This window comes from Anser cygnoides, chromosome 22 (assembly GCF_040182565.1).
Source record: "Anser cygnoides isolate HZ-2024a breed goose chromosome 22, Taihu_goose_T2T_genome, whole genome shotgun sequence".
NCBI classification, from domain to species: Eukaryota; Metazoa; Chordata; class Aves; order Anseriformes; family Anatidae; genus Anser; species Anser cygnoides.
In genome coordinates, this window is record NC_089894.1 from 2,749,546 (window position 1) to 2,766,547 (window position 17,002).

General features: G+C 47.9%; 1 protein-coding gene across 3 annotated transcripts in view; it reads left to right on the forward strand.

The window, feature by feature from the left end:
• ASIC2 (acid sensing ion channel subunit 2) overlaps positions 1-17,002 on the forward strand; it is a 506,967-nt gene that overhangs the window by 462,062 nt on the left and 27,903 nt on the right. For all 3 annotated transcript variants that reach the window (XR_007158238.2, XM_048047849.2, XM_013198147.3), the window contains exon 2: positions 1,408-1,558. Coding sequence is in view for 2 of the 3 variants with exons in the window: in XM_048047849.2 (XP_047903806.1) it covers positions 1,408-1,558 (151 nt within the window). In the remaining variant the exon portion in view is untranslated. The remainder of the gene's footprint in view (positions 1-1,407; positions 1,559-17,002) is intronic.

The window sequence follows — 17,002 nt, forward strand, 5'->3', positions numbered from 1 at the left end:
AATTAGAAATTTGTGACTTCTGCCTTCACAGCCTATCTGGGAAAACCCATCTACAGGCACTGGCTGCTAACACAGGCTTACTATTGTTCAGATTATGCTTCCAGCTTGAATGGTTTAATAGGTCAGTCAAGTATTAAAAAGAGATTTTCACTTGGGTAAAATCTTTTTAAAAGGGCATATTTTTTCCCGCAAGTGCTTTATATTCTCTGTGTCCCTTTTGCTCCAATTGGAGTTTTTTAACTTGAGTATGATTTCATGCCCCAGCATAGCCTCGTTTTCTTTTCACCTGCTTCCCTGATGCTGCGCTTTAAAAGGCATATGTCAATATTTGATAGGAATAAATTGATGATGACTCCAGCTTCTGTGTAGCTTTATGAATCATCCTGGGGTCGTGTGATCTCAGCAAATGCGTTAGCAACTGATGATTTCTGCCGAGGCAGATGGGACCACTGCCAGTGTGCCGCTTGCTCTTGTGCTCCCTTCAGTCTGAGTATTCATTAGCGGCGTTTGCCAGTTGCTTACTGATTGCCAAGCCGGACTTTCCAATACTGGAAGGGGCGACTCAAAGGCGTCTCGTGCTCCCTGTCTCAGGCCAGTACTGGGAGTCATGATGTGCGATGGGGGGGAATTTCTGAATGTTGCTGAGCCCAAGCGTGGGGCCAGCTGAATCCCCATCAAGGGGTTGCCTGGGGAGTGTTGGAGTGAGGATAAACAGGATATTGCATTTTTCTGGTGTCTGGAGAGCGCAGGCATCATTCCCATTTTCCCCTGGGTGCCAAGCAGTGGGCATGACCCGTGCCTACCGTGTTTGATATTTGGTGTAAGTGAGATGACTCCATAGCAAGTGTCTACCCGGACAGTCCTGCAAGCTCGTACCTCTCCAGATCCACTCATCTCACAGAGCTTCTGTGCTGCTTCAGGGGCTTGTCCCTAACTTGCCAGGGGTCAGTGGCGACATCAGCACAGGGACCCACTGGATCTGCTTGGAGTCAGGGTGGGCTTCGGAGCCAGCCCGTGCATCCCCTGGGGACTGGGGAGGAAGGGTCTATCCCTGCAGCGATGAGCATACGGTGGGGGTGGGTGGAGCACAAAATGGGGGAATCGTGCTGTATTTTAGTACAAGCTCAAATACAGCTTGTGCCTATGTTTCTTGGAGAGGGAACACAATGTGGATTGGGCCTGATGAAGTCATTTGTTCACTGCTCTGAAACGTCTTTCTCTTTCTTTTCTCCATCCTTTATTTTCTGTAAGGAGAGCACAATATGCTACATTATTAAACCGGGGTAGATTTGTCAGAAGATACTTCCCTTTGAGCCACAGCACATGGATGTTCCTCATTGTCCTGCTCACCTTTGGATGGGAAGAGGCATTTATTATATGGCTCTTTGTCTTTTTTCCTCCTTGCAGGTGTTTACAAAATATGGGAAATGCTACATGTTTAACTCAGGAGAAGAAGGACGGCCTCTTCTTACCACAGTCAAGGGTGGGACAGGCAATGGACTGGAAATCATGCTAGATATACAGCAGGATGAATATTTGCCAATATGGGGAGAAACAGGTATGAGTTTCTTTTTCTGCAAATACGAATGTAATGTTTTTTCATTTTTTTGTTTGCTTTTTTTTTGTGGGGAAAGATTTTCCCATCCCAGTCTTCACAGCCAATGTCTAAACCAAATAGCTCTTCAAAGCAAGAGGGCCCCAGGCTGTACAGAACTGAGTTGCTTTTCTTCTCAGTGTCTGTGTCTGGTCGTAAGGACCAGCATTTCCATAGCTCAGGTCATAAGCATTGAACTCGGGTGTCTCAGCACCAAAGAGAGGTCTTGTCTTTTGGGAAGCCCCATCACTGTCCTGGGGCAGGGTTGGGTGCCTGTGGGTGATGAGAGGTGTAGTGTCTGCTTCAGATACTCCAGCACATCCCTCTTCCCTAGAAAGGCGTTTTGGGAGGCCACGTTCAAGGTGGACCTCTAGGTTTTGTGTTTTTCTCCTTGAAATTTAGGGACGGCCATTGCCCTAATTTCTGTCTGCCTGGGTTGCAGCTGTGTAAGTGGACCAGGGGGCTGTGCTCAATCACAAGTCTACTGCGAGCCCCTTCAAGCACCTTTCATCTTCTGTTAAGTAGCGAAGAGGAGAGTTGGCTGCATTCATTCAAAACTTAAAATGTATTCGTGTGGTATTTGATTCTTAGGATTGAAGCAGGTTCCTACAGTCCTGTCAATCACTTACAAATGCACAGCATCGTATAACAAGAGCTTTGCCTTCTGCTTTGTAGCTCATACTCGAAGTCAGCCTGATCTGGCCCGGGTGAGGGGGTGGAGATGGTGATTTGAGATAATCATTTCTGACTTGTTGCATGTGTTTGAAGTCTTGTCCTTTTAAAGGCAAAATGGGTTCACAGCTATAGTGAGAAGATGAAGTACATCTTCACCTCCGATGTTTTATTGCCTACAGACTGCCTTGGGCAGTCCTTGGGGAGAGGAGACAACCACATCAATGGCTTGGGGATCTAGCAGGCTCGGACAACCACACCGTGAGCTCTGTATGTTCAGCCTTATTGTGTTTAGGGTCCCTCTGAAGTTCCCATGGTGACACAGACCTTGCGTTACCCCATCCTCGCTTTAGGGTCGTTTTTTGTAGCTGCATTTTGGACTCCTCAGGAGGAGCCCATGCATGCAGAAACATGCCGCTTTTAGAGTTGTGCTTTCCTATCACTGCAGTGCTGGGAAAGGTGGATTAGTCGCAGCTGGGTAAACCAGACTCTCATTACAAAAAAAAAAGAGAAAAGTAAGTGGAGAAATAAACTGGGAGGACAAAAGATGAGGGACGGTCTTGTTCTTCCCACCTGGCAGGGAAGCCAGGCATGATTGCCCACAGTGGTGGGGAGGAGGTTTCCAGCCTGGTACCTCCATATCCATGAGCATATCCATCATCCAGAGGCTAGGTGGGACGGCAGCTTCTGGTTGCTCTTTTCAGGCAAATTTCACGCAGAGGTGCTTGAAATCTGGCTGTGGTTGCAGACTTGAAACCTGAAGGGGAAAAAAAAACACCTCACAATTATATATATATATATATATATATATATTTCCCAAAAAATCTTGCAGGTTTTAGGGTTTCTTGAGTACATACTTGAATTTTGATCACATGCAGGCCAGAGCAATATACCCTATTGATTTTCAAGACACCCCTGATGATGTCCTTCCCCCCATGACCTCACGACTGCTGATTTCACGTGTATTTAACTTAAAGTTGTACTCAGCTGAAGACCAGAAGCATGCAGAAGATTGTCATGTCCTTGGAACTGGGCTGATGTTACAAGCTCTGGATTGAGCTGGGTTATCTATTAGGGTCAATACTTGACCATGAAGTGCAATAGGATTCAAGTCAAAACAATATGAATAGGGCTCTTGATTTAGTTAAGTGGTGTAGGTGAAGCTCCTGGACATGTTGTGAGCCCATTTGGCTGTTTTTACAAGTCCAGGTAGAACTGATACTTGTCATTGAAGCTCATAAAACATTAATCTTTGCCTTCCAACAAGAGACTTTCTCATCCTCCACATTCATACAGCGTCTTGTACAAGCTGTCTTCAGTCTTTGTTGGGCTCTCTGGACTCTACCAGAATAAAAATATTAACTATAGTGGTTAATAGTTGCTGTTCCCATGGAAACTCTTAACTCAGCTCTTAGCAGGTAAGTGAAGGAGTTGATGATTTCCAAATATTTGCATAATAATGTAAATGTATTTGGAATTAAATCTCCACAGCTGCCACCACTGGGACTGTACAAACTTGGCTCTCCAGTGAAAAGCTCCATCTAGAACACAGCACTTAGTGGGGAGTGTCAGCCCGTGCTATGGAGAGGTATGGGGGCAGACACAGGGTGAGACCTGCGCGTTGCAGTGCCAGGGCTGTGGGTAGGCATGGCGATATCACCAGGATGGAAGGCGCTGAGTTTCTTCTTCCCAGTGAGTTAATATCTCCATTATAACCTAAACCATCTGCACTCTCCTTATGTTTAGCTCTTCAGATATTTCTACCGACTGGTTTTGTTGCTGTCTCCCCTGTAGCTATCCCGTGCCCATCAGGTGCTCTTTAGTTGCCTCTTTGACAGTGGATTTTGTGAGGTTGAGTTACTCAACCTTTTATCTCCAGATTGCAACTTCTGCAGCATCCCTCAAATGGGGCTGCTGAGACCATTTCCTCCCCCAGCTGGCCGTACCGTGTCGATCTCAGTTTTTCCAGAGCCGTCAGTACCTGCAGCGAACCGACCTGCTCCAAGTCCCGTTCATGGCGTTGGCTCTTCATGAAGGGCTTCAGGGATGCGGAAGGTTGGCCAGCTTCTGTCACCTCAGGGAGACCTTCACATGGAAAAAGATGTGCTTCCCTGACCCGTCGTGGTGGCCTTGGCTTGTGCATCCCCCGAGGGTCTGCCCCATAGAAAACAGCCACACTCAAAGGGCTCTCCAGGCCCCAGTTCACTGCCTCTGCATCCAAACCATGGCAAGAGCACCCCACAGGACCTTTCCTCTGTACCTCGGGTCCCTCTTACCTCATTGTCACAGGGCAGTTGTGGTTCTTTTGGGTGCTGGGCTGATTTTTCTTAATGCAAAGTTCAATCAATGGTGTCTGGATTTGGTCCCGTAGCTGCTTTGCTTTTTGCTCTGGGTGTGGAGATACCATAAAAAAGCCTTCTTCGTCACAGCCCCTTAGGAAAACAGCCCATGTGTGGACTCAAAAATCCTCATTTTGCTTCTGGCTGCATGCCTCAGGATCTCTGCTTTCTTCTTTAGACTGTTCTTTGCAATTCAAATAAGAAACTAAGACAGAAAATATTAGTTCATAGCTTGGGATAGGGCTGCTCCAGGAGCTGCCGTCACCATGTCACATTGGCATATGCTTTGTAATCCAAAAAGCGATTTAATTGTTACCAGCTTGGCAAACAAAGTGAAGTGTATTATCATTCTAAAAAGACCTTTACTGAGTATCCATTAATATCTTGGGAAGCTGAAATAACTTGTCTAACAAGTTGCTCTTATTAGAAAAATATACCTTTTGCTTGACTGTGTGCATATGCAAGCCCATTATTTGAACATGTTAAATTTATGTGCAGTCTAATTTTGGAATAGCGAGTGCACACAGACTGCTTCAGTCTTGATTTTCCAGAGCAAAGAAAGGGTATTTTGACTGTCTGGATGTCATGGCATCAGGCAGCATTGCCATCTTTGGGTGTGCAAAAATATTGTGTCAGGAATGTCAAAATCAAGAGGTACGTGGAAAAAAAATGAAGATAAAAAGAAAAGAGCTGGAAATCATTGTCTTCTGAATTTTGCACTTCTAGGAATTATATTTTCTGGCGTTTTTCTGTAATTGTGAAGTTACCAGAAAGGAAAAGAGTGGGAAAATAATTTGTGTCTGAAGCCTTCACAGCACCCATGTGTTTTGCAGAAAACCTTAAGTATTCCAGGTGTCATGCTATCCCATGGGAGTTACGATGCAAACAAGAAAAACCGTGCATGAATGTGAAATGTAAGATGGAAAAAAGTATATCAGAGAAAACTCTTTCCAATAACCGATGGGGATACAGCAAGCCACAGGCTCTGGGCGGTGTAGGTGGAAGTTGCAGCCTGTCATTCATACGGCACTGAGTCTCCCAAATACCGCGGCTGCACATCTTGGTCTCGCTGGACTAGGTGCCAGGGACTGGTGGGGATGCAGAGGGTGTTTGTTTTATTGCGTTTTGTAGGGAAAGTGGCAGAAATGCAATCAAACACAGTAACAGAAATTCTAATTTATAACAGTGACTATTTGATTGGAAAGGGAATCCACTTGTGGTTAATCTTTCTGGAGTGGCCCAAGGTATTATATATTGACCTAATATAGCAGCACAGTAAATTGGAAATCACTCAGGCTACAGGGCTGTAAATAAGAAATACAATCAAAGAGTTCTGCATTTGTGTTTCAGGAATTGTCGGATAACGATGAACATTTCATACTTATTAATCAAGTAACACGCTGAATAAAAAAAAGAAAGGATGAGAAATGCAGTATAAAATGGCACTAAAAAGAAGCATGAAATCTATAAAGCTTGAGGCTTCAATCCACTTAGGAGATGATCATGTTGTGTTATAGGCTGCTGTTATTTAACTCAGTAGAAAAACACAGGCTACAAGCAAGACTTTTCATCTAGGTCATGCAGAGGAAAGATCTCGAGCCTGTTTCCTTGCACATCTGGCAGTGTTGCAATGCATTTTTTGTTTCCCATTGGGGTCTTGTAACGTTGTTATGGCCCAGTGGATGCATGGCTTCCAAGCCCTGACACTAAATGATGAATGGAGGCTCAGGTACCAGCCCGCGCCATGCCCGAGGCATCGGATGCTCACCCTTTTATGCTGGGGGGAGCTGCACGTCTCCAGCATTCATCCAAATTACCCAGAGGTGCAGGTGGTTTCGGTGGCATCAAATTTCCATGCCACTGCTTTTCTTCCTAATTAAAGCCACCTTAATTCAGCAGATCTCTTTCCTCTCCCAAATTGAATTTCAACAAATTGAATTAGCATGGCTTTCATTTTGAATCGGGGTCTTCACACAAGCCCTAATGCTTCAGAAGGTAGCTCAGCCGCACTTTCTGCCGCTGGCTGTTCTGGGAAGAGTTCTTTTGGTCCTCATGGAGTCGCTAAAGGGGGGAAAATACGGCGGTGGAGCCATCCCACCTTCCTCCGGCTGCATCTCCCTGGGGATCAGCTCGGGGTGGGATGTATGCAGAGCAGACATGATCTGGGACATTGTGCCAACATGAGCACAAGCCTTGCTCCCCCACTCCATGTGCAGCTCACATTTTAGATAAGGTGTCTCTCTGGTGGATTTTTTTCTGTTTTAGAATAGGTTAGCAGGGATGTGTTGGGGGATCTGCTTCCTGCTCTGGGTTTTGAGGTCTGTACTGGGATGGGTGCCTCCCAGGGAGCGTCTCCAGTGGTTTGGGTTGCTCCAGGCATCTGTTCAAAGGGATGTGCATCACAAATCATCCGCATTCACTCCTTGCAAGCAGCACCACGGCGATGCTTTCGGCTCTAGTTGGGGCTGTTGTCCTCCTTGCTCACAAAAGCCCAGATCCCTTCTGGATCCTCCTGCCGCAGAGAGGACTTGGGGGGGGTGAGGGCAGCCCCAGGTGGCTGGAGGCCACTGCTGCCAACCCCAAAAATTCATTTTGCAAAGTTTACTGAGGCTGGTGCAATCAGAGAGCGTTTCCATGGTTTCTTTGATTTCCCTGCCCTCTAGGATTTCGTGCCAGGCACAACAGATTTAAGCAGCAGCTCCGTGCTGCAGAGAGGGGCCTTGTGGAACCTTGCTTCTGCTGCACTGCAAAGTTTTTTACAGCAGGGAGGGAAAGTTGACGATGTACCTCAGGGGTCAGATGTCTCTCCCCTTTCCCCAAAGCCTCCTAACCCCCAGCACTTGTCTCCTGCTGTGCGTGGCGCATTAATAAGCCCGAGCCCTGCAGCACTGGATTTGCCAGCTGTGGAGAGGCACAAAGCAGTCGCTGTAATTTACTTGTGTATATTAACATGATTAGTGGCGGTTCATCATAAATTCAGGCCTCCTTGCTTAGCCAGCATCTGAAGTCAAGCATGAGGCGGCTGCAGGAGGAGGCAGCCCATCCTCCCCTGGTCACGACTGCAGACCCACGGGGCTATTTTGGATTTACACCGTGGGGAATCGTCTGCAGGCTTTGAGCCACCAGCTCTCACCGTGGGGCTTGGGGAGAAGGAAAACGGCAAGGGTTTGTGCGTCAGCTTGATTCACAGCTTGCGTAGTTTGAAGTGGAGTAATTATTACCAATAAGGAGGTGATCTGTACATGCAAAATAGGTAGAAAATGACCTGGGAATGGAAGAAGTGTTGGGTAGCAGCAGGCTTGCACCATGGGAGGAAGGTGTGCTACGGCACTGTATCAGTAATACGTGGGCAGCCCTTAGGCTGCACTGGAATATTGAGTAGACACATGCACGCAAAACCCCAAGCGCGTTTTCATATGGGAATACACTCGCTAAAGGTCTGTGGCTAGTGCTGACAGCAGGATTTCTCAGAGCTTTTGCCCTTTCCTTTTCATTACAGGGCTGCTGCCAGCAGTTGCCTCCCGCACGCAGCTGTGGCTGCCTTAGGGCAGCTTTTTCGCAGGTGAAACTTTGCCTTGTAGGGGTGGGTTCTCAATAGAATTTGATTATCAATTAGAGAAAAAGGGGGGGGGGGGGCAGAAAAAAAGAAAAGGAAGGGAAAAAAAAAAGGAAAAGAAAAGGAAGGAAGACAAGGCGTGTACAGGAGTAACTTGCCTTCCTCCAGTTCTTTTCAGCCCAGGGCAATTTCTCTAGCTGCTTAACAAACTGTGTGTGCCTGTAACTGTTCTGCACAGGCAGATGAAATGCTGCTCCCTCTGAAAGGAGGAAGGACTAAAAAGACATTTAAAATTCACAATAGGAATACAAGGCAGCATGCTGCCTTGCTCTGAGCTGGGCACACGGCTTCAAAGCTGCCTCTCCTAACCCAAAGTCTGAACCCATGGGGATTTTTTCATGGTGTGTTGTCCTGTGCGGCCGTGCCTGGCTCTGTCGCACTAGTGTGTGCTCAGGGGGGGTCCCTCTGCCACCAAGAGCCTGGGGCAACCCAGAAATGCTCTCTGAGCTCAGTGTTGCTCTGTCTTTCCTTCTGTGTACTGGCAAAGGGCAGCAGAGAGGGCTGTGCCTTGAGCTTGCCGCCTGTTTGTTCCTGTGCTTTATGGCTAGCATTGGATTGCAGCTTTCGCAACAGCATAGAGCCCAAGAACGGCACAAAATCGAAATCCAAGTAAGTCAAGACAGCCACGAATGGACTCGCATGCTGTAAACTCGATACCTGCCCATCACCAAGGGAGAAGCTTGTGTATCGGTTCCTTATTAAGCTGCAAGATTGACCGGTCCTAATAGGTGTGTTCAGAGCCTGCACAGACATGTCTCTGTGCCAGAAGTACTTTAGATTACGACCTGCAGTGAAAGCCTGTAAAAGCAACCGAGAAGATTGAGCAAGGGCACTTCTCATAACAGTGCTAGGAGAGTAATTTGTTGCGTGACACCAAACCCATCCTTACAGAGTCAAATTCTCCTCGCTGCTTACGATCCTTTCTGCTAAATGAAGTAGAGCTTCCTGTGCACAAATCCCATCTTGCTAAACATGATCTATTAAATGCTACCATAAAGCTACTTCTGCTGACCCGCAGGTGGTGCTGCAAAGGGAGGACGCTGCTTTATTTGAAGTGATGCTGAAGATTTGGCATTACCAGGTAGTAATATGTAGCCAAGGCAGTAGAAGAAGCCCCAGTGACAGAGGGTTGATTCATCCTGCTGAAGTCTCAGATGTCCAAGGAGATAAACAGTACCTATGAAGTAGCAGTGTCCTTGAGCATAAATAACTCTGAGGGGTTTGGGCCAGAACTTGCTACTTTTTTGCAGTAGGAAACAAGCTCAGGTCCAATCGCTCATCAGCTCATGAAGAGGCAGCTTGACCTTTAGGAGGCAGGTTGGTGTCACCTAAAGGGAGGAGTAAAATGCGCGGTGCTTTGCTTCATCTTGGGAACTTTTCCTAATGAGAGCAAGAATTTGTTCAATTAGCTAGGTTTCCCATGGAGAAAAGGTCAGCATTATTTCCAGCTTTGCCAGCCCCCTGACAACCAGAGCATCCACAAAATTAGGCTGCCGCTAAAAATTAATTATGTTTGCCTGAGCACACTCATCAATGGCACTGAAGCAGAGAGAGGCAGCTCAAAGGTTACTCGGGTTCTTGCGTCCGGACGGTGTCATTAAGGTTGTCATATAACCAATATGCTCCAGTTTGTGGTGAATTCTCTTTGGGGCCTCTCGATGTTATCGTGGTGTTGGAGAGAGTGGTCACAGCTGTTGGAAAAGCTATTTTTCTCTTCTGCAGTGCAGCAGGTACTGCTATTTCCATGTGCCCAGCAGATTGTCCAGGGGCTGATGTAGGCTCAGTTTGCCCCAAGGATTGATGTTGGCTGTCCAACATGCCTGGTAGGATGAGAGGCAACAATTTTGGGGAAGAGGGATTTCATCTTGGTATTAAAATCCAATGGTTGTTTGCTCTAATAATTGTGGGAATTGTTCATTGTTAGCCAGTCTTTAGGGTTTTGGAGCCAAAAACAGTGCTTTGCAGCCATCACGATCTCAGCAGCTTTGGCTGCCAGTGAGCAAGCACGAGCCTGAAATGTGTGGGCTGTTTGCAAGGGATTTCCCTACCGGGTACACAGACGAGTCTGTAACATCCCCATACTTTGTCCATCTGTCCCTCTGGTCCCTGACGTGAGCTTGATGCTGAAGTCCTGGCTCATGGTCTCATCTAAGGAGTGAATTTTGACCCATCCCAGTGCAACAAGCAGTGTCCTCTAGGTCCAACCTGTGCTGGTTTGGCAGTTAGGGTTACCCTGAGAGACCCAGACTTACAAAAATAAAATCACGGAGCAAGATAAAGTGCCTGTCTGCTGCAGGTATTGCATACCTTCCTTTCCCAGCACCAAGTCCCCTGCACAGACACATATGTGCTTGGAAGTTGAGATGTGGCTGGGAAAGCTGCTGGTATTCCTATGCTCCTGCTTAAAAAGAGAAGAGTTTATCCTCCATAGGGTTGGCATTAGCAAGCACAGTCAGATGTCCCCAGTCACATAATGTTATTGAACTGAAGTTTGTAAATATGTATTAGCGACTTAGCAAAACCTTTAAGGGATTTAGACACTTAAAAAGCTTCTCCTAAATGGAAAAGAATAAAAATAAAAAATCAACCACCCAAAGTCTGGAAGTGTTCATTTAAGGCAAAACTAAAGGAAGGCAAATTAAAAGCTAGCTTTGGAAGATCTGGTAAAGCGGAGATAAGACACCTAAAACAGACGGATCTGTGTTACAAAGCAATGCCATGCAGCATCACAATTAAGTATGCATTTCAGGCTGCAGCTTTCATTTGAGTCTTTGTGGCTGGCATGTGAAGTTAAGTGTCCTTAGCTGAGATGAGCACTCAAAATAGCGAGAATTCATCGGGGTCGAGGAGACAGAAGAGGCTGAGCATGTGTGATGTTGTGGCTGTGGGATGGTGCCTGGGTGGCTCACACCAACGCAGCGAGGTTCAGGGACTGCTGTCTGCAGGCTAAGCCTTTGCTGTCCCAGGAGCTGCAGAGGTACCTACAAACATCCATTTATTATTATTATTATTAGTTTTTCTGTGCAGTGGCAGTGAGATATCGGTGATGCTGGTGAGGTTTGGGGATGCTCTGTGGCATGCACCAGTTTTAGAGGAGGGTAATCCACATCATTACCATCCTCTCTGGTCTTGACCGTTCAAGTCAAGACCATTCAACTCTGTTTCCCTCCTGGAAAATGAAGAGCTTAGCGCATATTAATCCATCCCAGGGAGGTACCGGGAGATTTCGTAGCTATAAAGCTCTTTGAAGATAAAAGTCTCTTGCAAGTGCTAATTACATTTAATTTCACTAATCTCTTTGGTGCTGGGATCATCCTCTTGCTCTGACTTTGTCCAGCCTGTAGCGACAGGGGCTCTGGTTGACATTGGAGACCTCAGGCGCTTCCTAAGGCAAACTGTTGTAGTCTCCACATGATGTAAGCTGTGCTGAGATGGCAGTGGGAGGGTTTTTCCCCTCCTTTAGCTGCTCTGGAAGCATTTCACTTGCCCAGAGGTTTTCCTGCTCGTTTTGGTGGCTGCTCCTTTCCTCATCTCCTCCTTTTGTCATCTGGCAGCATCACCAAGTTTTCACTGTCCTTTCAGTTACAGCTCTCTCCTTGCACATTTATTAGATGAAATATGCTCAAGGCAGACCCTTGGCTCTGTGTCTAAGAGCACAGCTGTCTCTGGTCACGCTGTGTCTCGTTGCAAGAATGCAAAGTGCTTGAAGGAATCACAGATGGCAAAAAGCATCCAGAGTGTGCTCCTGGATAGCTGGAGTGTGGGCAAAGACAGACCGAGCAGAACAGAAGAGCAGAGGAGAAAAAAGTAAGTGTGATTAATTATTCAGCTTTTATAGAGGTCAAAAGGAGGGCAGAAAGTCAAAGCTCATCACTCATCAGCTGGCAAGGAGTCATTTCTGCCTCTGTGTTCATAGATCCGTAATGGTTGAATGTGCAGAGGGAAGATGAAGAGGAAGAAAGAAGCTCGAGTGTTGCAAGGGCTTGGTTAGCTCTGCTGGGTCTCTGGGGCGACCTTGCTGTTGGGTCTTGGCATTTGCTGCCCCACAAGGTCTGCTGCTGCCCAGACTTACCCACAGTGGTGCTGGGCTTCACTAGCGAAGGTTGGTGCCTAGCTTCACTAGGTTGAAACAGGGAAGGATCTGGCACTGTCTGGTTTAGAGAGGACAGAAGGGAGACCCTTTACTCAGGTATGGGAAGGACTAAGGTGAGGAGGGAGGGACAGGCTGTGGTTCAGAAGTGAAGGACATGGTCTTGACTAGGGGGGAGGATGCTGGGTGCAGCCTTAGAAGGTGCCTTCTCCTGCTGCCCTTTGTGCCAGCGGAGGAGCGAGGGAACCCTGTCTTCACCGGTGGCTTAGGGTTAGGTTAGATGACAACCTGGCAGAGGAGTTTGGAACTGGCGTGGTGCAGCCCTGGGGCAGGAGGTTGGGTTTGGTGGCCTCCCCAGGCAGGAGCTGGCCCCAGCTGCCCTGCAGGGCGATGCATGGGGTATGGTAGTGGAGACCTGGGCTGCTGGCATGTTGGCATCTTCCTGCTGTCTCATCAGGACGTGTTTCTAATGCTCTGAAGGCTGCTCTCCTCTTTTGGCAAGATGACGTGCCAGGTCAGGGCTGTTGATGGGGCTGGATGGCTTCTCTGCTCAGTGGACACCAGAATGAGATTGCAAAGCCATGCAGCGGTAAAAATGAGCTGTTATAGAGCTGTGTGATATGCAGAGGCATCATTACCGGGGGGGGGGGGGGGGGGGGTAGGGGGGTGGGAGGGAGGGAGGGGTTGAACAACAACAACAAAAAAAGTATTTTGGGTCTATCTAGGGTTGGGTTTGGCATGCCGCCACTGCTAATGTATACTTTGCTACCAAACATGCTGAGAAACTGGGAAGCTCTATGAAAGAGGGCTGCAACTGTGTTTTATCAGGTTTAATATTTTTGTTGTAGTTATTACTTCCACTACTACTACTATTTAAGGAGAAGCTTATAAAGATTAGAAAGGGAAATGCCATCTGCGGAGTTTGGCCAAGTGACAAATTGTACTACATGATGTCGTTACTCAAATATTTTGGAGAGTGTGAACAGCGGAGAAGGGAAGCGATTGCCATTGCCTTCTGTCAAATGCACATGTAGGAAAGGAAAAGTCTCTTTCCTTCCAGTGCAAGGTCAGCATGAGAAAAGCCAGGCAGCAATTCCCCCAGGACCGGCCATGTGCCGTGCGCTTGCTGGGTAAACATGCAGAGCATTTCATGGTGTCGCTTGTCCCTGAGCATCGCACTGCTGTGGCTTATGCGAGATCTAAGTCCTTTTAGCAAGAGCCCCAAAGGCTGCAATTCTTATTGATTTTCCAATGTCAAAACCAGGCATCTTTGGAAGCATGTATGAGAAAGCTGTTTCTGCTGTGAAACAGCCCTGCATAGATCCTGAAAGGTACCTGGGTTAGCTGAAGGCAGAAGTGCGTTTCTTCGTGGGGAAAGGCAAAAGAAAATAGGCAAAGCATTCACTCGGGAATGCAAAGGAAAGGCAACGTATTCACACAGGAGCCTGGAGAAAAAGGGTTCTGAACCAGCTTCATATGCCATGTGATCTGGGCCCCTTTGTTCCAGGAGAAAGGACCAGCACTGCTCACATTGTTTTAAAAATTCACTTTCAGGTAAGAAACACGTTTTCCGCTAGTCCTGAGCCCCACAGGGCTGTGTGCAGCGTGCTGGCCTTTTGCCTATGCATCCCCCCCAGGCTGATTTATCTGGGGATGCTTCAGCACCTGCATGAAGTCGCAGTTCAGCCCAGGCTGCTGATCCCCACAGCCTGGGGGGATTGCAGCTCCCTGCAATCTCTAGCTTCACTGGAGCTGGAGACCTCTCTCCATCGCTTCAGCAGCCTCGTCCTCCAAGGCAGTCAGGTCACACAGGTCTTCCTCCGATCTAATTCACATATAGGGCTAAACCAGCTCCGCACTGTAACCCTGGCACGAGGAATATTGGAGGCAATTCTGGGAAAAAAAATGACAAAAATCCTGTTTATTTCAGCGATGCCCCAATGGAGATGCATTTATCATGCTGCAAGTTCTTATCTGAGCATGTTCCCAAGGGAAAATTTGACCCATTTTGACGATACACAGCAGTTTGTTATACCCTGTCCCAGGAGCCAGGAACAATTTATTTTCAGTGTTTAATCGTAGTGCCTTCAGTACAGATATTTATTTCTGTAACGATAGTAATGGCCTCACAGGGTTGTCTGTATGGATGTTCTGTGGGCTGCCATGAATATTGCAATTGTAAAAACAATAATTAAGTATTACTACAGCAATACAAGTTAGTACTGAACTCAGGAAAGCCACAAAGTTGTCAGAGCAGGATCTCTCATATCTCCAGCTCTTGGCTCCAACCCGTGCTGCTGTGGCTGAGGGAGATGGGTTTGGTGTCGTACCGGAGCAGAGCAAGGCACTGGGGGCTGGATTTGGCCATTTTGCTGCCCCAGGGTGGGATGCCAACACACGGTAGCCCATGCAAGCCCAGGGCTGGTGCTGTAAGGATGGCGAGCAGATCCCATGAGTGCAAGGACCCTCTTTCTGCACCCCAGTATGGGGCAAGAATTAAAGTTTGCAGAGGCAAAATCTTCCCTTGAGGTTGGAGATGGGGGTCTCTAAGACATTATGATGCAGATTTGGGGGTTGGGTATGACAGGAGGGTGTGGGAGGCAGCCTCTTTGTATCTTCATAACCCCAATGGTCTTTCCTACCACCTGGCTGCCTGTGGTTTTGCTTTCTGGGTGAGAAAGTGGGTACAGAAGGCAAGTGGTTGTGCACGGTGCATCCCAGGGTGATGGAGAACTCCAGCCTTTAACCATTAAACATCATCAGGGCGCTGTCTGCTTCCAGTCCAGAGGTGTTTTCAGCAAGCAGGAGTCATTTACTTGTGTCATTACCTTCCAAAGGGGGCACGTGACCTCCAGACGCTGTAACAGAGTCAGCCTTGTTTGGAGCTGCAGTGTTTGGAGGCACTGGTGCTTCTCCTTGGCTGTAGTGCAGAGAGGTTTGCAGGCGACTGAAGGCAGACCAAAGCTTCTTGGAGCAGCCTGAGGTTTCCAAAAACTGGTGCAAGGCAGATGCTGGTTGGGGGCGGTGGAGAGGAAAGAGCTGGGAGGTGCCCATCAGCCTGCAAGCAAAGCAGGGACAGGGACACGTGCACCATGAGAAGCTGCCCATGGATCCACGGTCTGAAAGCCCTTTGTGGGGCACGGTGCTCTTTGTCTGCTTTTAGGGTGCTTTGCCAAGCTGATCTGCAAGCAGCCAGAGTTTGGCAACCCACTTGTTGTGAAACCTCCAGCAGGATTGGTGCAAACCACCTGAAAACCTGAGGCAGGCAGGAGCTGCCTCTGCAGAGCTGCAGAGCCCTGTTGGCTCTGGACCTTCTGATTTCCAGATCAAACTCATTCACCGTCAGTTGATCCAGCTTGGATTTTTTTTTTTTTTTCAAATATTTTCCTCTCGATGGAAACGCTCTGCTCCCTTCTGGTGTTTGCCTGTGTTGTATTTATAGAGAGGATTCACATCCGTGTTTAGGCTCCGTCTCGCCAGACGATGCACAGTCCAAGCTGTGTTGGCCTCCTCCCAGATCCTGGGCTCCCCGCTCCTCAGCCCAGCCCAGCAGCTTTGGTGTCTCCTCTCCCCGTCTCCATCAGTCAGGCTTCTGCAACCAGAACCAATGGTGGTATTTCTGATGGGGTTTCACTACCGAGCTTCTCTTAGAATCACAGAATCATTTAGGCTGGAAAAGAGCTTTGAGACCATCACCCAAGTCCAACCGTCACCCTGACCAGCCGAGACCCTTGCTTTTAGGTGTCATTTCTTTGTGTGTGTTGGCATCTGAGAAGGTGCGTTTGGGTGAAGAACAGCATGACCAAGCTCTGGCAGCTGGAGTAATCCTCTGTTACCCATCAAAAAGAGATTTCTCACCTAAAGAAGCCAAGCAGCTGCCAAAAGCTGGGGTGGAAAATTACGCAGGGGCTGCAGAGGGACCCTGGTGACCACGGTCTGCTCTGAAGTGGCCAAAAAGCAGGGAGCTGAGCACTTCCCTTGCTCTGTCTGCCTTGCAAAACTCACCTCCCCCCCCAAAATCTCCGCCAGCCCAGCTATGTCTCGTGCTGCATCCAGCTGCTCTATTTCACCTCCTGCCCTCTCTCGTGCTGCCTCTTTCTCACCTTGCCTTGCAAAAGCTCAGAAAAAGCACTCTGACATCAACACACCATTAGTCTTCTTAAATCTCCAGGTCAGCACTGACTGATTTTATCTTTTTCCACCCCTTCCTGCAAAATTCCTTGCAGCTCTGTAGGCTGTCCCCCTAAGCTGCTGTGCGAGATGTAATTTTCACAGGTTATTTTTATCAGAGGAAAATATTAGCCTGCCTGCTGCCATATGAGATCTGTCTGTGCCCCGCCGGCCTTGCCGTGGGCAGCACGCTACAAGACAATGCAAATATTTTTATATATAGCAGCCTCCGTACGCGGCAGCGCAAGAGGGAGAGGGCTGGGGACTGGCGGGAGGCACGGAGGATTTGGGGTGACAGAGGTGCAGGTGTCGCAAGGAAGCGGCAATGCTTTGGGCTGCAGATGGGGCAAACCTGGACTGTACAGAAATAAGGAAAAAATCTTTTCTGGTCAGCAAGGTGTTCGGTTTTGGTGTCTGAATGACGCAAGGGGTGAGTATGTGTTAGAAATCTTGCAAGTGGGGAACCCCAGCACTGACAAACCCCTATCTATAAAATAGGACGGGATAAATTAACTAACAAA